Source organism: Ambystoma mexicanum, chromosome 5q (assembly GCF_040938575.1).
Source record: "Ambystoma mexicanum isolate Mex_15411 chromosome 5q, UKY_AmexF1_1, whole genome shotgun sequence".
NCBI lineage: Eukaryota > Metazoa > Chordata > Amphibia > Caudata > Ambystomatidae > Ambystoma > Ambystoma mexicanum.
Genome location: NC_090933.1, coordinates 1078541965 through 1078565424, shown reverse-complemented (window position 1 = coordinate 1078565424; position 23460 = coordinate 1078541965). Strand labels below are relative to the sequence as shown.

Below are 23460 nucleotides of genomic sequence, written 5' to 3'. Positions count from 1 at the left end.
ATTATTTTCTGATAGTTTATCATTCCCACATGATGAGGCTGTTAAACCCCCAGTGTTACCTTTCGAAGAACCCCTGGGAGAAAGGGCAAAGGAACAAATAGCGCCATTCCCGGGGCAGCTTTGCGTAACATTAAAGGACATTTTGGGTACTGCAGAAATGACCTATGAAGAAAGGGTTGTATGCTTGAAATGAGTACATAATTTGTAGTGCTCATTTCATTTTCCCAACACCCAAACATTTAAACATTTAAAAGCATATATACACTGATTCAGAGAGTTTACGGATAAGAGGCTAGAATGGTGTGTCCTTTCCTGTGTAAGGCTGGCTGTGCACATGGGTCAGTTTCCAGTGCACAGACATCCGAACAGGGTAAGGTTTAAATTAGTCCATGCGGCCATTTTGTAGCCCATTCAGCTTTCATGACTCGTCTGGTATCCCCTACGTTTTTCACCCCCATATTATATTCGGTTATTTAGAACGCTCTTAATACCCAGAGGTTTCTAGGCGAGGACCCAGGGAATCGAACCTGTGTTACTCTACATCGTTTTGTTTCCAAGGCGAGTGCTTTGCCCCTGAGCTATATTCCCAAGACGTAGAATATAGGTTAGATGATATTTTAAATAACTCCTCTGCTTTTAACAGTCGAAATGATTTTTGTCTTTCATCAATGGTGTGCGCTGTTCTGCAGAGAGTCCAGACTGATGGGTGATGTTAGAAAACGCTTTGATTAATCTATGTAACAGTGTGTACAGTGTAAGAATATGCTGTAAAGAGATGCCTGTTGATCTTTACCTCAGAGGTCAAGGTGACCAATAGCAAAGTTAAAAGTTTAGGAACCAATGGTGTGAACGTTCAAGCAACATGTCAGCCATCTTCCCACATGGGTATGTTCCCACGCAGGCATATCACTTTGGTCTGGCACGCACAAGGCGGCAGATCCTAAAAGAAATAAAAAGAGTCCAGTGGGAGAGAGATTTAGTTTAACTGTGAGCGTCTCTTGTCGCTAAGCTATCTTATCCAGAGGTAAATGATCGCAGCATCCCAATTTCTTATGCATGCACTGTGATTACTATTGATATGATAGGTTATTTATAACGCACTTAATAACCAGACGTTTCTAAGTGCAGACCGGAGAATTGAACCTGTGTTGCTCTGTGTCGTCTTGCTTCCAAGGTGAGCACGTTGCAGCTGAGCTATCCTACCGAGACTTTGTACTACTGGAAGTTTAACTGATGGAGTCATTTTAGATTGTGGCCCACATCAGTGCACCAGTGTGGTCTTTTTTCCTAGTGTCCCACTAGCAAGATTTAGACGTGGTTTTTTGGTGCTCTAAACGTAAAGCTAAGCCTCCATTGATTTCTGAAGTCTGCACACAGCTGAGGCCCATCGCTATCTAACAGTGGAAACAGGTCAGAGTATTCTTGGTCTCCCAGTCCAGCAGCGTTGCTGTTCTTGTCCTCTTTCACAGTCGGAGCGGCAGAGTTTCGCACAGATGTTCTTTGTGAGTGTGCCATTTTCACAACTGGCAAAGTTGCCTTACGGAAAAAGGGTCTACCACGAATTATCTAGAAATAGTTTTCTCGGTAGGTCCTCCACTGTCAAATTGTTAGATTAACAAAGGTGGAGCCCAGACACATAACCGGCAAGGGCTTTGCTCATTTTTATCTGCAGGCGAGGGAGCGACAGAAGACACGTGGCTATTTTGTTTTTTGTTTAAATAATCTTACATCTATATCACCTGTTGAAAATGTCTTGTAATTTATATTCTAGGGCAGTGGGTATCCAGCAATAACCCGAGCTGCATCAATGTTGCTGTGTGGCAGGAAACTGAGGAGGCGTCTAGTGTAGCTAGCATAGAACAGAACGTACTGTACTTTGTTCCCGCCATGATGCTGAGTTCAGAGAAGGCAGGCAGTGTTCTTCCAGGAACGGAATATAAATACCGACGGGGAACATAAATGGTGACAATAGAAGTGTTCTGCGGCGTCCGAGCTCCAGCTTCATTGAGAAGGCACACCTCCCCCCCCCCCGCAGCATCAGTTGCATTTAGGACAGTACTGTTCATCAGTGCTATCATGTGTCTAGAAATCCAAACCTTACTGCTTTTTTATTTATCATGTGCGTAGTTCAGAAAGACAATGATAGTTTCAAGCCACCTTTTCTCACTGCCAGTTGCGGTCTAGTGGCAGGAGCGGCATGCTGCCAAGACTTTCTCTCCACAGCAGATAGATCCCTGTAATGCTACCCCGCGGGAGGCCGTAGTTTCCCGGTGTTGGCAGCGACTTACTGGAACACCTTACCGCTGCACCTAAGATCTGAAACTTCCTTCTGGGCCTTTCGTAAAGGCCTGCACACCTGGCTCTTCTTACAAGACCCCTACCTGTTCCATCACAGGTATTTCAGATCTCCTGTAACTATAATTCTGACTGTGTTAACCTTCTAACTGTGCTAATCAACTCCTAAACGCAATTACTGTAACCAGTGCCTAGATGCCTCTGGTTTTGGTGTGCTTTATAAATGACAAAATAAATAAATGCAAATAAATGTGTAAAGATAGCCTCCTGCCCTGAGCCCTATGGCGCTTTGATCATGAGGGTGGGGGGCGTGCGGGTGGGGGTTAATGTGGCGATAGTGTTGCACTCTGCCCATCAGCAGGTAGAGGGGACCGCCCTGTGGTAAGACTGGGGTGAATGGCGGATTGTCATCAGTGGCCGAACTGATGAATCCATTTGTCCAACTATTTATCGCAGGGCACCCCAGACAGATGGCCTTTTGGAGGCATCTAGCATTTCTGAAAATAGAGCGCGTGGTCCTTTGCAAAGTATGTGGACATTCTTCTGTTCCACTTTCAGGAAGAAAGAGTGGTTTCAATATGGAATACTATGCGCTTCTAATTACGCGGGCAGGAAGAGAGCCGTTGAAATCAGTAAGACAAGAAGTAAACTCGTAGCAATGGAAAACATAGGTTCACCCCTCCAGGGACATAACAAACTCTAAGGGGGTCATCACAACTTGGGCGGTATCACGGCAGTAGATCTGACAGGATACCGCCCAAAGCAAATAGTGTTCCTGCAACTCGGTCCAGCGCTATTAGCGTTGGATCCCGAGTTGCGGCAAGGCTGTAAATCCCCATTTTATTCAGAAACAATCAGACTCTATGCTGTATTTACAGAGCATTTATCACGGCGCATACTGCGCCGCAGTAAATGCGCCAAAAATGGGGGGGGGGGGGTCAGCAGATTTACCTCAAGCTCAATCTCCCAACTTTCCACCCAAACTCGGGATTGGGCGGAGCGGTGGTAATAGCGTTACCACTGCATTTTTACCACTCCACCCAACCCTTGATGAGGCCCTTAATATTGAATATCTACAATATCCATTTATCTCTAGAGAAAAGCCATCCGTACCATATGCTGCCAAGTACCCTCCCCCTCTATCCATCTCTACCCCCCACATCACATCCTGGTTCCATTACTAGGCTACCAACAGGCTTCACCCCCACACCCCAAAACAATACACAGAGCACCTCAAGATGAGATGTTCTTACTATAATAAATGTTTTTAAGATTAGGGTTTTTTTTTTAATTATTTATTTTCAAGAATACCACAACATAGAAATAACAACAAAGCCAACAAAACTATATACCGCTGAAACCCCCCCCCCCCAGGAGTCACAAAACAATCAATGAACTGGTCTAATCTAATAGCAGAAATTTACCCCAAATCTTGTTAAATAATGTAGTTTTCTTCTCTCTCTGATATAACACTCTCTCCATATCCGCTAGAGAATGCATTTCTGAAATCCATTCCTCAATAGTAATAGGGTTAGATGTTTTTTTGTGCAGCACAACGCTTGCTGGAAAGCAACAAAGTGCTCTACAATGAGTGGAAGGCTGGGGCAGTTCAGTATTGGGGGATTGGGGATAAGCAAGCTGGGGAATGAGGGCTTAGACACTGTCATGGGGGCCGATGAGGTGTTCCTTGAAGAGAGGTGTTTTCCTGAAGTATGGAAGAGCAGAGACTCGCCTGAAATGGTGTGGGATGTTGTTCCAGAAACACTATAGACAGGTGCATATTACTATATTCTAATAGCCCACCACAAGCAATGCACCACACTGTCACACGTGGCCTACTATTGATGAATCCATCTTACCCCTCATCAATTTGCCAAGCGGGAATGGCTCTTACAGGATTGATATCATCCCTTCTTAGACTCTCCCTCCCCCTTCCACTTTTAATGTTTCCGGCATTCACCTTTAAACGGCCAACTCATGGTGCTGGCACTTCTGACAGGTGGCTTGGCTTCCTTAGATTAACCTACAGGTTTACTGCGAGGGGCTTTAAAAAACCTTTCTAGTGCAAAACAAAGCCAGCATATCTCAAGTCCATCACACAACCATGCACTGACTAATTCTGGTATCATTAAATTGGTTCACCCAGGAGGATGCACACTAGTACCCCACACTCCGGACAAGCCTCTGCACTTTAAACATACCACAGTGGTAAGCACAGAATAAAAACGTTCTAACATAAAATAGCATTTTGAAATATTTAATTTTAACAGTTGCAAATTCTCATTTTATGAAATTAATTTAACAACAAGCTACATCTAAATACATATCTCTTCATTCTCCCTCTGCCCATCCTTGGGCACCTCAACACTTCAGCAGTGTGTCCCCCTGGCTTGTACCCCTCCCCAGAAGTCCTTCAAATGTGGCAACCTGCTCCACATCGCCACTCTCAACTCTTGTTCAGCTGTCAAACACTCCTCTGACATCTGCCATCTCCTAGAAGAGCTTGATTTGGATGTACTCAGTCTCACCGAGGGTTGGTTCACGGCCAGCTCTGTCAGGAGTTTTGAGACTCTCCTTCCCGATGGCTACAAGGTCCTCTCCGAACCCAGAACCAACCGTCCCTTTGGGGGAGTAGCCTTGATTTTCCCAGAGTGGATCCCTGCTTCTATCATTCCAGTGCAGCACTACTCCTCATTTGAGTGGCTGGTCTGCAGGCTCTCTATCTCTCCTGGCCTCTCTCTCACTGTGGCCACTATCTACAGGCCACCAGGCCGGGTCGCCTTCTTCCTCTCTGAGTGGGCTGACCTCTCCTCTCCGCTCCTTGCATCTACCTCATCCACCTGGATGCTACCAGCCCTTCTTTGGCACTCTTTTCGCAACCTCTGCGATTCTCCTTCTCTCTCTCTCTCTCTCTCTCTCTCTCTCTCTCTCTTCTTCCCTCTGGCCCACCCTGGATGTTCTGATCTCCTCAGACCTCCCCTTCTCTAACCCTCTCACCTCTCCTCTCTCTTGGAGTGATCGCTTTCTCCTTTCTTCCCACCTCTCTCTCTCACTTCGCCGCAGGTCAAGCCGACTCAAGCACTGCCACCTACCTTCTCGGTCAACTGACCCATGAAGCGTGTGTCAGTTGAGGCTTTTGACGCTACTTTCTCTCCTCCTCAACCTTCATCCCTCTCAAACACTCTGGATGTCCTTGCCCCTGTCATGAGGATCCACTTGAAGCCCAAATCCAGGTGCGACTCTTGGTATGATTCCGACCTCGCCACCCTTAAATGCAAGTGTAGGGCGGCGGAGCGGAAGTGGAGGGTATTGGACGCACTCCCTGACAAATTGGCCTGCTGCCTGCTCAAAAGGCAGTACAGACTCTGTCCTCTCTAAGAAGAGAGCCTACATCCAAGCTTGCATCTCTGCGGCATCTAACAACTCGGCCGAAAATTTCAAAATCTGCAAGGAGCTGGCCAATCCTGCTGCAGTCTCTACCTCTCCTGTTCCCTCCCAGGTCTTCTGCACGGCCTTGGCCTCTCATTTCACTTCTAAAACTCAGGATATCCAGTCCACCCCCTCTTCCTCTACCTCCTCTTCCTCCTCTACCACTCCTGGCATGTCTGAGGCCATCTCTCCTCCTTTCTCTGACAATGTTTTGAGACAAGTCTGATCTATGAAAATATTGTCAAAGCAGGTTCTACCCTGCTCATCCAGAACTATGAAGGACCACATTGACACCCTTGCTCCAGCTCTGGCCTATTTCTGCAATCACTCCTTTGTCACTGAAACTTCCCCTCCCTCCTTAAGCACTCTCTTGTACACCCCCTTCTAGAGAAGCCATCGGCCGATCCTTCCTGTCCGGCTAACTATCGCCCAATCTCCATCACTCCTTTCCATGGCAAACTCTTGGAAAAGCTGGGCACCTCCCAGCTTAATCTACTTACTGAGCCTGTTGGTTGCCTCCATGACCACCTGTCTGGCTTCAGAGCTGCCAGAAGCACAGAAACAGCTCGCCTGAACACCTGTGAAGACCTGCTCTCCAATCTTGACTCTAATCTCCCTTCTGTCCTCACTCTCCTTGATCTATCCTCTGCTTTTGACATGGTCAACCATGCCATCCTGCTCAATCGCCTCTGTGACAACCTTGGTATTACTGATCAGGCCCTGGCCTGGTTGACCTCCTTTATCACTGACTGACCCTCTCAGGTCCAACTGGGGTCTTTCGTCTCTTCTATTGCTCTCTTTACTTGTGGTGTTCCGCAGGGATCTAATCTCTCTCCCTGGCTCTTCAACCACTACCTGGCACCTCTTGCCCACCGCATCGCTACTTTCGGCTCCAATTTTCAATGTTATGCGATTGACACTCAGCTCTCTTTCAGACTCCCCTCAGCCACCACTGCTTCTTCTCTCATACCAGACTGTCGGGCCGCAATTCAGGAGTGGTGTGCCGTCAATGATCTATGCCTTAATGCCAGTAAGATTGAGATCCCCCTCATTGGGACACCCGTTCCATCCTTTCCTCTCTCTCTGGCTGTCTACTCCGGGCCCTCTTACTGCTCCTTCCTGTAAGGTTAAGAACCTTGGTGTCATATTCAACTCCACCCTCTCCTTCTCTCCTCACATCTGTAATGTCGCTAAGAAGTCAAACTATCAGCTGCACCAACTAAGAGGTATTCCTCCTTTTCTCACTTTCCCCAGAAGCTCACTGTCTCCAGAGCTTTTGTCCCCTCTAGGCTGGACTATTGCAATAGCTTCTTTCTAAATCTTCCTGCCTCTACTCTTCGACCGTCACAACTTATCCACAACAGAACTGCAAGACTTGTCCTTGGCCTCAAGCCCAGGGATCGTATCCCTCCAGCTCTGAAATCTCTTCACTTGCTCCCCGTGGCTGCAAGAATCAAGTTGAAAACCCTCTGCATCATCCACAAGGGTTTCTGGGACCTGGGACCGCTCTGCCTCTAACTTTCTCTTCCAAAACATCTTCCTTCTCGAGCTCTCCGCTCATCCACCTCTAACTCTCTGAGGGTCAGATGCTTCTCCAAGCAGAGAGTTGAGGGCAGATCTATCTCCTCGGCTGGGGCTTCTCTCTGGAATAGCCTCCCTGCCTCTCTCAAACTTGAGAAGAACCACCTACGGTTCCGGAAGCAACTCAAGACCTTCCTCTTCGCTTACGCTTTCTCTCTTCCTCTCCCCTGCTGATGCACCTGACTGCGCAGCACACTGGTCACTTGTTCACCCTCTGACCTCGGGCCCCCACTCCTGGATGTCCAGTTGCCCTCAAACTGCCTCCGGGCTCCCCAGCACTTAAGGGTATGTATCTGCAATCCTACAGTCCCTTCTCTCTGAACTTATGAGCTGCCCGCTGGCTGCACTTGTGAGTTAACTGCACTTCCCCCTTCGACTCCCCCCTAGCACTTCTCCCCTTCCCTCTTCCCCGCGCTTGCATGATCTGAATGACACATGGCCTAGTAAGATCGTTATTTTGTCCTCCCTTTGGTTCCCCTTCCTTGTCTTGTCGCGCCTCGAAACACTTGTGTACAGGCGCATTATAAATGTCACATCATATCATCTCATAGATTAAGGAACAATATATAAAACCCTTTTTTCCATTAAAATGATTATATCAAAACTCCAAAGAATATCCCAACGTTTATAAAGACAAAGACATTCTAATTTCAATAATTAATATACAATAACCTTAAACACTGTGGGAAGGCCCTCTGATCAAAAATATGTTGTCCTTCCTATTATCTCCACTTTCCCTCAATAACTTGACAAAAGAAGACATAGCCACAGTGCCAACCTCTAACCAACGACAAATGTGTGCCTTGGCCCCAACATAGGCTAGTTCTAGGCATATGGTGATAGGCGTTCATATCAGCACCTCCTGGATATGTCTTACATAGGCCTCTTTAAAGCATCTGGGCTGTTATGCATTCCTATGTTAATAGGATGGATATTTGTGTTTTTATATTTGGATTTTTTGTTTATTTATAAAGTGCTTACACCTAAGCGCTGTACATAGTTAATGAGTTGGTACAAACAAAGTTAATGATGGCAAGTTAAACAGCAGGACAGAATATCAAGAAGAAAACACAAGAGAAAGACAATAAAGACGAAATGCAAAGATGAACCATTGGAGCTCTACAGATGAGGGTCACGCAAATGCATGAATGCATGTATTTTGCAGGACAAATTAACTTAAAAACTAAAAATGGAGGGTAATGGAGTAGAATGGGACATAAGGGAGGAAAACATACAATGCAAGGAAACACATATGAGGTTTGCTTCTAGAGCACCAGCAGTACCAGGCAGTAAACGTTGGACCAACAACAGGTAACCAAAGTTACTACTGCACAGGATAAGGTGAACAGCCACTCCACCACATGGCTACATGTTGATAAAGGTTGCGCTTAGGTGGGCAGCTAATACGACCAGAAACCAAACTGGTCAGCTAACTTCAGAATATATTTGCAATTAGCACGTAAGAGGTCAGCTACTGGCTAAAACCAACTAACTCTCAAAGCATGGTAATCCAAAAAGAAATAGAAAAATTGAACCACTGTGTTATGACTTCAACACCCATATGCGCACACACTGCTGAGCCCAGTATTCGTCTGGAGAGGAAGGGTGCCCAGTGTAAATTTGGAAAACACGACTCTCACATTGAGGCAGATCATTAAGTCCAAGTAATAACTGAAAGATCATTACGTCTTTGAATCAAGGTAGGCCTGAATACTCTGGGTAGTACGAGCCATCTCCAGATCCTCACTTTCCACACATTGCCAATAGTGGTGCTTTAACTCCTGAAGCCTCAGGATAGTACAAGCCACCTCCAGAACCTAATTTTACACATTTTCCCCAATAGTAGTGGTTTAACTCCTGAAGCCTCCAGGTAGTACACGCCACCTCCAGATCCTCACTTTCCACACATTGCCAATAGTGATGCTTTAACTTCTGAAGCCTCAGGATAGTACAAGCTACCTCCAGATCCTCACTTTCCACATAGTCCCCACAGTGGTGCTTTAACTCCTGAAGCCTCCAGATAGTACAAGCTACCTCCAGATCCTCACTTTCCACATAGTCCCCACAGTGGTGCTTTAACTCCTGAAGCCTCCAGATAGTACAAGCTACCTCCAGATCCTCACTTTCCACATAGGCCCCACAGTGGTGCTTTAACTCCTGAAGCCTCCAGGTAGTACACGCCACCTCCAGATCCTCACTTTCCACACATTGCCAATAGTGATGCTTTAACTTCTGAAGCCTCAGGATAGTACAAGCTACCTCCAGATCCTCACTTTCCACATAGTCCCCACAGTGGTGCTTTAACTCCTGAAGCCTCCAGATAGTACAAGCTACCTCCTGATCCTCACTTTCCACATAGTCCCCACAGTGGTGCTTTAACTCCTGAAGCCTCCAGATAGTACAAGCTACCTCCAGATCCTCACTTTCCACATAGTCCCCACAGTGGTGCTTTAACTCCTGAAGCCTCCAGAAAGTACAAGCCACCTCCAGATCCTCACTTTCCACACATTGTCAATAGTGATGCTTTAACTGCTGAAGCCTCAGGATAGTACAAGCCACCTCCAGAACCTCACTTTACACATTTTCCCCAATAGTAGTGATTTAACTTCTTAAGACTCCGGATAGTACAAACCATCTCCAGAACCACACTTTCCACATATTCCCCATAGTGGTGCTTTAACTATTGAAGCCTCGGGATAGTACACACCACCTCCAGAGCCTCACTTTCTACATATTCCCCATACTGGTGCTTTAACTCCTGGTTCCCAGAATTGTTTATTAACAAGATATGCAAGTTTTGAGCTGCAAGAACTGAACATTACTCTTATATTTCTTGTTTACAGTTACTGCAAGAAAGAAGAGTTCAATAAAGAGAATCTCTTCAACAGCAAGAACTATGATGTGGTTGCGAAGAAACGAAAGAAAGACTTGCTGAACAACAAAGCCAAAATTCAACGTAAGGCACAAAGAAGGGGTCTGTTTTGTATGGGGCATTGGCTAAATGCTTGACTGTTAGCCCTACTATCAATGTGTTGAGGAACGCTGTCTCCCGCTGTTCTGTTGTCACATGTACCATTGTAGCATCAGGAAATCAATTAAGAAGTCTGTGAACCATATTCATAAAAATGCTAGTCTAGTTGAGGTTTGAATTGAAAATGGGAAAGATAGCTTATTAAGTGCTCACCCCATAAACCTGAGCTCAGGTTGCACTATATAGGTTCCCATCCCATGGGTGACTCTGCCCTCCAACCCATCGAGATCAGTACATTGATTTTTATTAGATAATTGAATTTATTATTTCAGCGAAAATGTAAATTCAGTCAAATCACCTACATCCTGACATTCAATACCGTAGAAGTGACCTAATCCATAATTTTTTAGGAAGAAGTCACCAAATTGTTTTTTTGGTTTTTTTTACCGGAAAAAACTTTTAAAATAAAAAATGTTTGGGTGTGGGGTAAGGGATATTAATAAAGGTAGGGTGAAGGAGGGAGGGGTGCTGCAAGGGTCTCCCCGTGAAATTTCAAAAAAACAAATTCGGTCACTTCACTCTTCCGAAAACATGTATTCGGTCAAATCATCTACATCCATGACATATGCTATACAACGTGATCTTTTGTTATTATTAAATCTGTTGGAACACTTGAACGCATGTGAGTGTCGTTGTTTTAAACAGTTTTTTCTAAAAAAAGGTCTGGCTTCCTGGTGAGGGGCTATTGAGAACACTCCAAGACATATGTCCAAGACATACTGAAGAACACAGGCACACTATTTGTGCTTAGTTTCGAAAAGGACCAAAAGCAGTTCACCTGCAACTAGACCCTGGGACAGACTTCCCCTTTAGTCAAGGCGGTTTTGGCATGGGTGGGATAATGCATTCTCAGATAGAATGCTGCTTTTAGGGTCCTGTGGAGGCGATGCCAATAGGGTGAGGGCATGGTTAATAAGCAGTAGTGTAACCTTGGTTTCGCATTTGTGAGGGGACCTGAACAGCTTGATGTTGCCACTGAGAGTCTTGACTCTAGGAAGGGCCAACACCAGAAGAGGTTGCATAATTAATATCAAGGTCATGTTTCCTTTGTGTGCAAGATGTAAAATCTGAAATGAAATTCTCATGTGGTAGTAGAGTCCATTTTGTTATGGCCAGCTGCAGCATGAGGGAAGATGGCGGTAAATCTCTTGGAGGCCATGCATGTAGCGATGGGTTTTACTTGGAGTCATTAGCGAAGAAGAATTGAAAAGTTAACTCCTTTGCACGGCAAACCGTGGTAAATATGGGTGCGTGATATATCTTCAACGATGCTGTCCGCATTGATGCGCTGATTCTGTCAACGGGCGTGGGAAGCATGTTAGATTTTCAAGATGGGGTGGATGATTATGTTGCCAGATATTTGGTGATGAGGATTACCATTAAGCCGTAACGTGTCATCCATATAGATCCCGTTCAGTCTCTGTTGCGGCACAAGAGGACTTCATCCTAGAGGAGGATTGTACTTAGTTCTGCAACTCCTTACAATTCATGCCAGATCTACATATGTCGTGGCTGAGGCCATCAGTGCTCCAAGACCTAGATTTGATGCAATCACGGTCTGAAACGAATGTGGCTTTCGAGCAGATAATCTGTCCATTTTGGGATTTACCAGATTTGCTGGCATCACTCGTTAGGGTTAGAGCATCCATTTTCTCTAACGTGTGCTGTGTGGCAATTAATTCTGATCCTCTTTGTAATAAAGGCAATATTAAACATACAAATCCCAAAATAATGTGGTTTTCATAATGTATCCTATTGTTCTTTGCAGATTTCTACCAAGAGAAGTGGATCTATGTGCACAAGGGGAGCACAAAGGAAGTAAGTGTCCGTTCTGTTCTCTTGCAGAAGACGGAGTGTGAATGGGTTCTTTCTCCGTTCTCTTGCAGAACATGCAGTGTGAATGGGTTAGTTCTCCGTTCTCCTGCAAAATATGCAGTGTGAATGGGTTCTTTCTCCGTTCTCTTGCAGAACACGCAGTGTGAATGGGTTAGTTCTCCGTTCTCCTGCAGAACATGCAGTGTGAATGGGTTCTTTGTTCGTTCTCTTGCAGAACACGCAGTGTGAATGGGTTAGTTCTCCGTTCTCCTGCAGAACATGCAGTGGGAATAGGTTCTTTCTCCGTTCTCTTGCAGAACACGCAGTGTGAATGGGTTAGTTCTCCGTTCTCCTGCAGAACATGCCGTGCGAATGGGTTCTTTGTTCGTTCTCTTGCAGAACACGCAGTGTGAATGGGTTCTTTATCTCTTTGCAGCTGCAATCCAACCTGAGACAATGTACCATGTTGCACACCTCAGGCCCCGCTGTCCCAGGCCCAACAGCTCTACTGTGCATAGTAAAATAGAGCCAAATTATTAACGGGCTAGTAACCCGCTGTCCTTGTCCATTATCAAATTTCATAACTGGCATAAACATACATTGCACGGAGAACTTGCACTCTGCCTCCAAGGCCCACCCACCTCTGCCTCTAAGGCCGATCGGGTACTCTGAGGAAAAGCATTGAGTGCTTTAATGAGCTGCACTTTTTAAAAACAGAAACCCCAAGACAAGTGTCCAATTGATTACTTCAAAAGCATAGTATGCATTATAATAGCTGTATTTTGTAGGATAAAGTACAGTTGTTCTTAATAGGGATGCACTATTCTATATAATGCTGTACTTAAAGAGTCTCAGGAGGTTCTCTTAAAGACATAAAGGTTCCTCATTATGCGGGGGGTGTTGTAGAGTCCTCTGTCTATATTAAGACATGTGGCCACCTGCTCTGTATGGTACAGGACTTTTCAGTGCTCTAGTGTATGCTTATCATATCATGTACAGCTGGGGGTACATTGTTCTGTATAGTGCACCCACAATGCATTAAAACAACATAAAGCTATTTTATGAATATATATTTTTTAAAGTGCATGATAGAAAATAATCTCACCATGCCACCAACAAGTGCTGTGCCCCTTGAACTGTATTTTGTTGCTGTTTACAATATCTATTAGATATTTTGGTTATTACGGCAGCCAAAACCCAATTTTAATGGGGTGCATTGGATTTTGAGGTGCTCGCTGTTCTTCCTTTCTAACGGTCGCACATTTTTCTTTGGACCCTTAGCGTCACGGCTACTGCACCCTAGGAGAAGCATTCAATCGACTAGACTTTTCAAGTGCCATCTTGGATTCTAGAAGGTTCAACTATGTGGTGCGAGTAAGTACATCTGGCAAATGCATTGCGGTTGTCACTTGGGACTTGATGAGGAGGCACAATGGTTCATTTTCCTGCTTTAACGCACCAGACCTTAGTTGAGAATAGACAGACACTCATGGGCCTCATTACAAGTGTGGCAGTCCGGAAATAAGGGTGCCAGTCGCACTGTACCGACACCCTTTCCGGACCGCCACACTACAACTCTGCGGGTGTTGGCCATTGCGCCTAGCAGGCCTGACCTTCCGGGTGCAGCGGCACCTGCCTGCAGAGTTTTCATGGAAGGACTGGCACTGTTAGTAACGGTGCTTCCGTGTCCCATTCCCATCTGGGAATGGGGACTTACACCTTTCGCCGCTGATATCCAGGGCCTCCGGGATCTCGGGCCGCGGAAACAGTGTTACGAGTCTGGCGGCAACCCGCCGGTAGCACCAGTGGGTTACCCCCGGACTTGTAATGAGGCCCCCTTGGCGTCATCCCAAAATGTTGATATGACAGTGAAATATAGGTGTCCTGGTGCTAATGGCAATATTGCCCGCTTTAAAAAATGAAGTAAAAACGACTATACATATGCATTCAGAGTAGAAACTCCTCCCTCGGGGTATGTTTCCAAAGGCGTTGGGTTTAGTCTTCCATGAGATGGTTCTGACCTTCTCAGCCTCCTGGAATCTCTTGCTTGCCGATGAAGGTCATCTGTTGATGCTCTCGCTATTTGGTACCTGCAGCATGTACTATTTTTCAACTTGTTTCTTATTTTCCTAGTTACCAAAAGGAAAGGGCAGCATAGACACAGTGGTGCAGCATGTGAGAAAGACGTTTAGGCGCACATTATTCATGTGCGAAAGACGTTTGGCCACACATTATTGTGCTCGATGCAATCCCGGGCCTCCACAATTGTCATACCCACGAACGGCACCTTAGGGTGAAGATAATGAGTTTGTGGTAGGGTTATCTTTAGATCGATGATTTGTGTGCTCCACCGACTGCATGTGAGGCCTTTATTCGAAAAATATTGTCTGATAAATTAGGGGCTCGTACATCGACTGCAGCTCTCTGCCCTGTGTAAACTTCTCCTTTTTGGCTCAATAAAGGGACTAGATTGTCAGCTGACAATAAGGCATATTCTAGTTATCTAGTTACAGTGGATGCCCTCGACAAGAGCATCCTATGAAACCTTTACTTATTTTGTAATTTATTGAAGCCGGTTTTCTGAGCTCTGTTTGCTACTTGCCAGTCACATCAGAATCCTTCTCCAGAGGGGTTGGGGTGTCAAGGCGGAAGTCGATTATATGAGGATCAGCGGTTTTGTTTTCTGCACCCCAGACATTGGTTCTTCGAAAACGAGCAGTAGTTTCCGGTTACCTAATGCTTAACAAGATCCGATGTGTGGGGAAAGCAAGTTGCGTAGTGTGCAGAAGCTTTGCCTAGAGCCGACCTACCACCAGTTCTCCCATACCAGGCTAATAATTTATTGATGATTTCAAAGGCTTCATGTACCTCATATACAGCCACATCAAAGCGCCTACAAGAATAAATGAGGGAGGGAACAGCCTTGGCCACAAGAGACCTGATGGTTGAGAGAGGAGGTAGGAAGCTATGAGTATATGGCACCTTCCATTTGGGAGATTAGGGTATAGGCAAAATGGGAAGTGGTAAGAAGACACAAATGGGGAGAAGACACCACAGTTTCAAATGTCCCAATGCAAAAGACTGTGGTTTGGAGTAAGTGTGTTACTGGTTATGTCACTGATAGGACGGCTTGGTGGAAGGCTAAGGTCTTCAGTTATTGACACTTTTCAGGTGGTCTTCTTGTAACCATAATGTGGTTCTCTGCTTGCTCCAAGCCTCCACGCAGATGGCATGCCAGTGTAAGGGTCCGTCTAAGGTGCTTTGCTGTGTCTGTGATAGGTAGATAGATTAGATGAAAAAGTAACTTCATTGTGCAGGAATAGCTTCTCTGTCAGTATGATCTCCTGTATTTATTTCATTTGGTTACACGCCCAACCCGTAGGTACCACGGCGTAGGTTACATGTTTTGTAGGCATCATACATAGTTGCATGTTACAGTAAATAATAGGTTACACGTAACAGGGCATTTTGCAGAAATGTCATCTTGAATGAATAGCATTAACATTATAATGTTGAGCCATTACACAAAAATGACAGCAACACATTAGTTGCACAGTTGTGATGGTACACACTAAGGAGAGCAGGGTGGTTGCGAAGCTTGTGGCGGTGTTCCAGATAGGGGCCAGTCTCTGTGGGTCCAGCGCTATTGGAATTTATTGAACAGCCAAGTGTTTAGCTGTTTCTTGAATTTCAGGAAAGACGGTTCGTTACTAAGGTGGAATGGGATGGAGTTTGCAGATGCGGGGAGCTGCTATGGGAAACCTGGCGTTACCTGCTCTGGTAGTTCAAAAGCATGGGATATGGAGGAGGGTATTAGCACTGGATCTAAGTATCTCTTGGAGTGCTTTGTACTGCCAAGCAACTGACTTATTTTTAGTAGATGAGTGTTGTGTGAGCAATGCAATAGCACTGAAAAGCACCTGTTTTTAGCATGTGATTAGAGGATTTAGCACGATTTCCCAATAGCTGCCATACGATCTTGTACCTCTGCTTCTTCATCAGAAACCACACTCCTTGAACTTCTGCTGAAGAACCACATGGGTGTACAGTTTCTGCTACAGCTTAAGTTTTATTGGTAAACGGTTCATTGTTTATGTTCGGGCATCAGCTTGTTATGAGAAACAGCAGCTGCTTTGGATTGCGGTTCTGAAATGGAGCTTTGGCTGGCATGTCCTGTTACTCAGAGTGAACCCAACGCCGCCGAGTCAACTGATTCAGGGCGGTGGCCAGGACAGTGACATTAAGGCTGGTCTTGCATCATTCACTTGTTTTAGGCAGGCTTGGGCAGAACAAACTGAAATCCTGTTTTTTACATTTCGTGCCACTGCCCTGGAATGATCATCTGGATCCCGTCCAACTCCTTCAGCCTAATGTTGACCGGCACTGGCATTGAAGTGCGAAACATGAAGCCCCTTTGTTGCGACCACGGTAGGTGGGGGGGGGGGGATTTAGAATTGGGGTACATCTGAAGTGAGTGAAGAATGTCATAGCTTCCTTGACTCAGTCACCAGTCCACTCTCCCCTCTTGGGCTTGTAGCACACAGCGCAGTGAACATGTCCATCTTGTATAATTAAGTACACCTTGAGATTTCTCTTGCTGCTCCTAACCCCCCAAACCAGCAGGACATATTCCATCAACCTCAAGGGTTGAATCAACCCACACCTATTTGAGTCTGTGGTCCATCATTTACATACAGATCCTGCAGCAGCCTCCTGGACTCTGATAAGTGTGGAATTCCATCCCTAAAGAAATCAAGAGAGCAGAAGACCAACTAACATTCAGAAACATGTTAGACATGGCTCTTTAATACGCCAGGATAGAGGAAACCCAGAACCAGTAAAATAATTACAGCTTATTACCATGGAAATGTCACAATCGGATGTCCTGGCTCCCGATTAACAAATAATACCAGCAGAGTGAACATAAGGAGCCAACACTCAAAAAGAACCCAACATACAAAGAGCATGAACTCTATTGGACTGGCATACAGTACAGGTGCAGCCTATCACGCATCACCACAGGATGAGCTGACGCCTGCACAGCAAGAAAAAATCCCACCAGGACCAGGCATCTATTTGGATGAGTATGCCATACCGGTGCAGCCCTCCAAAACATCATGACCTAGGAACCATGCTACTACCAAAATCCCACCCGGAAGAGGCTCCTATCCAAAACACGTTTTGGGCTAGCGTGCCATGCAGGCACAGCCCATCAAGTCAATCAACCAATATATTCCCACGCAAACCAAAAACTAATTTAAAGGTATGAAAGCCTACATTAACCAATCAGTAGCCAAGACCAGGCAAAAAGATTCTAGTACCTCAAATTCATTTTGCTAAATCACCAAAAAGGATACAGTCCACTAAAGCCTTACACTTGAACACCCTTCACCATGCTGACCAAGCATGGCAACACAAATGTCAATACAAAAACACACCAACAACTCTACATTCCTCTATTCAATTGTTGTCAAGGTTCATGCTAAACCAGACACTACAGGTCCCCCTCGTTGGAAACAAACACTGCTGATGTACACATCACTATCCACCTAGGAAACGGATCCACACAGGTACCAGTTAGTTCTGCCTAGTTGTGTGTACACCAAAAGTTAAGCACTAAACCCCTTTCTGCACTGCCCCTAAGCTCTTCCACCCCCCGCACTCCGTTTATCTTTTCGGATACATGTGAACACTTGGAGACCATAAAGGTGGCAGCAGTGCACAATATCAATCCCCATACCCTTCGGTGCTCTACTGTCTTTCGCATCTAGATGTCCCTAAGAAACCCACTCTTTCCCCACATGCTGACCAGCCACGCCAAAACAAACAGCTAGAGACAATTCTCTCCCTCAGCTTGAACAGCACTTCAAAACTCTCAATCTCTAGCAGCACCCTGCAAACCTCCCCAACCTCGCCCCTTGCAAGTGAAACCCCTTAGGCGTCCCATCTGAAAAGAAAACATTTCCGGTATACGAATACAAATATGCCCTTGAAAAAAAATCTGGGAAGACGCAAGTTGCTCCTGGACTTCACATGCCAACATGGAAGCACACCATCCTTTCTTTTCCATCTCCTGCCGTAACCAAACCCCCTACCATTTTTTTTCCTTTCAGATCTACGAGAACCTGTGGAGACCAGGCAGATGTAAGCGCTGCGTGGTATAAATCTCAATAACCTAACATAATAACAAAATACTATGCTATCCTAGAGGGGTCAAAAATCACATCTTCTTTTCTCCTCTTCATCAGATAGTCACATTTGAAAGCCTGCGACTTGAACCTCATGTAGGGATCATCAGAGTCCACAGTCACAGCAATGGAGGTTTGAGAGGCTTCTCTTGCACTGATAAAACATGGATTCTGTGCATCACCACTCTCTGGCAGGCACTGGAAGGCCTTCTCTAACACAGTAACTGGTCGCAGGGTCTTCCGTTAGGGGTCGCCATGAAATGTAATTGTGTCATCTATGATCACCCTCGCCACTTTTATAGCTGCTCATGGGCGATTATACTACTATTTATTTGCTTTACCTATCCGGAGATCGCAACCATTGCCTAGCACTGTAGGATGTTTCTTCTTGTAACTTCAGAGACCATGTGGTATTACTTATGATGGTGTCAGGTGCGCCGATCAAGGAGCATATGATCCTAACTCTTATCGATAATCTTTGGGAAATGGCTATAGTGACTTCTTTGGCTCAGTATTCTGTAGCGATTAACTTCAATAATAAAAGGTGTTTAGTGCTTAGCTCTGAAGTTTTCCTTCTGCTTTCTCAACTGAACTAAAGATGGTGTTTCACTTATCTCAACAGTAGTCCGCACCAGGGTTGGAATCTTCCAATCCCTGGAGTTGGGCATTGATCCAGTGCTCACTTGGAGATTGATGCTCTAAACAGCATCTGCATGCTGTTTAGAGCAAGGCAACAAGGCTGAGTAAAGTCTGCACTTTCAGAGGGTTCGTCATTCAGCACAGGGCACTTGTAGTAGGGGCACACTTCTCAATAGAGTTATTTTGTAGGATTGAGGTTCTCTTACAGCAGTATTCTTTTTGTGGTGTAAACGGGGGCCTGCTCTCATTTCTGCTTGCTACCGCTCCTCTCCCAGCCAACCCCTGCGACCGATTCCTTAGTTTTGTGTGTGTCTCTTCATGGGGAGAGTACGTGTGACCCTGCCATTTGTTTTTTTAAAGCTTTGGTAAGGGTGCCCCCTAAAAGAAGGCTGTTATAAGATGGCCCAGCATAATTCTGTAAGACCAAAGTGCTCACTTGAGCATTGAGGATACACCTACAGAAGATCCACTCTGTTCCTGTGCTTTGCTCGCGACAACGAGCACAGTCTTACAATTACTCAGTGAGCAGGACAAAGAAATACTGCACCTGCTGCCGGCACAACTGTCCTTGGCACAGACGTTTTTCCCATGGCACGCTGGTGCCATTGGAATGGCAGTTTAATTGTGATCCCATGCACGGCTGTACAATATCGTTGCGAGGACAACATTAACTGAAGTGTGCCTGACTGCTCGGCTTCGAGAAACGACTTGGCAGGCTCCTGGACATCATGGGTTCAGATGGAGAACTTGGCATTGTCTAAAAAACATTACAATCCCCAGATTCAAGTGCTTCAATCCTTCCTTTTTTTGTCTTTGGGCCATTGGATTTATAATAATATTTACCTGCGCCTTGGCATGCCCCTGTTATTTATTTCATTTTTGATGACTGTTCGCCGGCACATGGGGTCTGCAGCTCCCGCAAGAAGATTGCCAGACAGTTAATCTATTATGTCCGCTTGGAAAACACAGAGCTTGTGCGTTCTTGGCAGGAACATATCACTCCATGGGGGCAAAGTGCCACAGCTTCTAACGTCAAAGTCACTGAGAAACAACAACATAGTACTCTGTTTAAACCCGCCTTCGGTGCTAGAATCGAAGGCCGCCATCAGCCTAAGACCTGCATACAGCTCCTATACTCATAAATCGGTCAGCCCTGGATCTATTGTACTTTGCTCGTCTGCCACTTTACTCCTCTTGTGCTGTGTTCTTTTTCTCGATCAAATTCATCCCAAGTACAAGAATCATGTGCTACTGTCTACTTTCCACCTTCTGGTGCATCTGCCCTTAAGCAGTTCTGTTTCTAGAGCTAAACTGCGCACCACCATAAAGTCAAGCCAACTTGCCGAAGTGGCCAAGACGCATAGGGTGCTGTCTACTTATAGAGCAGAACTACACACCACCATAAAGGCAAGCCAACTTGCCAAAGTGCCCAAGGAGCATGTGCTGCTGTCTACTTCTAGAGGTAAACTGTGTACCACTATAAAGGCAAGTCAACTTGCCAATGTGCCCAAGGAGCATGTGCTGCTGTCTACGTCTAGAGGTAAACTGTGTACCACTATAAAGGCAAGTCAACTTGTCAATGTGCCCAAGGAGCATGTGCTGCTGTCTACTTATAGAGCACAACTACGCACCACCATAAAGTCAAGCCAACCTGCCGATGTGCACGGCCTGGCAAAGGGTCACTTTGCATAGCACAGCAACAGCCCCTGCACCAACTCAGCTTTCAAGGATTGGATTTGTAGACACTCACCAAATGACCTGTGTCAACTGAAAAAAGTGTTCCTAGTTTTCACCAAGTGGGTGATTGTTGGTGGCTCTGTCGTGGATTCGATGAAGTATGATCAGGTAGGGCAGACATGCCGAAGGCACCGAGGACCACATTGGTCACTGTGGAATCTCCACCTGATTATGAGTTTTTGTCCCCATTTCTAAGTCCCATTGGACTCCTTTGAGGTATGGGGTTATGGGGTATTGCCACCGTTGGGAACACCTCCATTTTATTGGTGGTAAAGCCTTCATGCATATAAAGACGACTTTACAAACTCATAAACGGGCTAAAAAAACTGTTGGTAGTTCCATACCTGACTTTTTTTAAGTTCCCCCTATACAAGTAATAAGGTTGTTAATTGTTTTTGTTACACGGATAAACCATAAGCTTGTTTCTGGTGCTTGAAATTATATGCCTTCTAAGGTAGTGCTTAGAGCAGGTCAGAATTTGGACATTTAAAAGAAAAACAGATCTTTATCAAGCAGAAAAAGAAGTTGGCGTGTATATATGTCAAAACAGTCTCCAAATCCTGTGTGGCTAAAATGGACAGATGGCAAAGGTATTGACTGGCTGCATAGATAATACCAGCGAGGCATGCATCTGTGTGCAGCCGTTTGTGACTTCTTACACAGAGTACAATCCCTGCCTGATAAGCATGAAGATAGCTCCAACCCGCACACCTGCATGCATTCTCTCTTAAACTGGGCGCGGCCCCATCGAACCACCAATCCTATGATACACTTGGGCCCAGCGAGTGTGACCGGGTGTCCAAACAAGTACTAAGGGCGTCTATGTTCGTCCTGAATTCCCATAAGGAATGATTGTAGAATGTAAGCGATTCAAAGGGCAATGGCAAAAATGGAATGCTTTTTGCAGCTTCGAAGAAGTGACAAGAAACTACATTGGGGTTCTGGGGAATCAGACCGCGAGCACTTTTTTTTCTGTCAGTTCTCGAGTCCGACAGCAAATGCACAGAAGGCATTAAAGTGGATAAACTCCTTTGCGATGTGTCGTTTCCTCTTTACTCAATCTCAGTTTTCTGCTAAATATTGCGCCAGGGTAAGTTAGCTCCAGGATTGACCTGAAACCACTGGCACTTTTGCAAACTTCTCTCTTTCCATTACAGATTGTTTTGATTTAAGGGCTCTGTCCTGGCGACAGTTTTCTTATTTTAATGCGCCTCATTAATCCCTCACTGTGCAGCCCTCATTGCAGACTGCTATGTAAAATTCTAATTTCTTGTCATTGAGCACATTGGGCTTCATCATGAGTTGGGTGGTATCCCGACGGTAAATATGCCCGGGATACCGCCCAACGCTATTAGTGTTATTGAAACTCAGTCCGGAGCAATTTGCATCGGATCCCGACTTGTATTGGAGCTGTTAATCCCCATTTATTATAAGTCCATAGGACACTATGGGGCTTTTTGGCGCTATCACCGCCAATGGTAATAGCGCTGGCAGTAACAGCACTGAAAATGGGCAGAAAGCTGGACATTTACCTCCAGCTAAAAAGCTGGAGGTAAATCTCCAACTTTTCACCCAAACTCAGGATTGGGCGGAGCGGTAATGCAGCGGTAATAGCATTACTGCTGCATTTGTACCACTCCGCCCAACCCGTGATGAGGTCCATAGTCTGGCTGCAGCACAGTAATGTTGTAACAATAAGGCTATCTAGAAGGTATTTACATATTTGGCATGCATAGAAGCAGTTTACAAACCTAAGAGTAAAATAAGATTGCTAAAAATCCAAAATAAAGTTGTTTATAGGGCACGTTCTGGCACAGTAAACTCTGCATAGAAAAGGTCAGAAACACAATGGGAGAATACCAAAACACAAACTGAGAAGCAAGAAGAAGAAAGTAAAAGTAAAGTATTCAAGGTCCCCAAGAGCTCCAACACAAATCTTGCAGACATCAAAGAATGAGACGTTGTTGAAAGACCGAGATTGATGAGGAGGGGAACCCAAGAATCCGAGGCAGGAATAATAAGAGACATTTGATTTGGAATCCTTAGAGCTTTGTTTGAAGAGAATGAGCACAGTGCTCAAATCTGCTTTGCTCTGTCAAGCAACCGGGAGGGATCTGTACCCGGGTATTACCAGATCTGAACTTTGCTTTTGAACACTTTTGTACTTCGCCGAGAGACACGGACATGTGAGCGGACCCTGAGAACTGATCATGTTCTACTAAAATACCAGCATGACAATGGCTAAGTTAAATTTTGTGCACATTCCTGTTCCCCAGTAAGATATCACAGTAAAGATGTGTTAAGGTGGATCATGCATGTTTGGCATGTGTTTTATCCCACTCTGCTTTGTTATAGGTGTATGGTGGCCCCACAGAAAAGTTATAGATCTCTGAAAAAGCTAATTGTACCCAATCGACTGATCAGAGATGTTGTCATCATTCATAGTCACTCCTCCCTCACAGTCCCACACAATTTGAAGCTAGGCCAGCAACCTTCTAGCCAGTCAAGACATGAAGTGGCAGTAATGATCAAAAGTGGCTTGCATCTCCATAGGCCTCAGCTAACAATTTGAAGCACTTATACGACTGGCTACAAATCTCACCGAAATCTGCCTTCATTCTCATCCTCGTCTACTGCCAACAGTCTACCAGATTTGGAGTCACAGCCTAATCCCTCGACTTCCCTTTCCTTATCACCTAATGTTTAATGGGTAACTTACCACGTAGCAGAGAGTCAAGGCACCCC

At 45.4% G+C, this 23460-nt stretch overlaps 1 protein-coding gene across 1 annotated transcript in view; it reads left to right on the top strand.

Moving 5' to 3' along the window:
• FBXO32 (F-box protein 32) overlaps positions 1 to 23460 on the top strand; it is a 50270-nt gene that overhangs the window by 5584 nt on the left and 21226 nt on the right. Inside the window, exons 2-4 of the mRNA XM_069621586.1 lie at positions 10149 to 10261; positions 12105 to 12154; positions 13433 to 13525. Of these exons, the coding sequence (XP_069477687.1) occupies positions 10149 to 10261; positions 12105 to 12154; positions 13433 to 13525 (256 nt within the window). The remainder of the gene's footprint in view (positions 1 to 10148; positions 10262 to 12104; positions 12155 to 13432; positions 13526 to 23460) is intronic.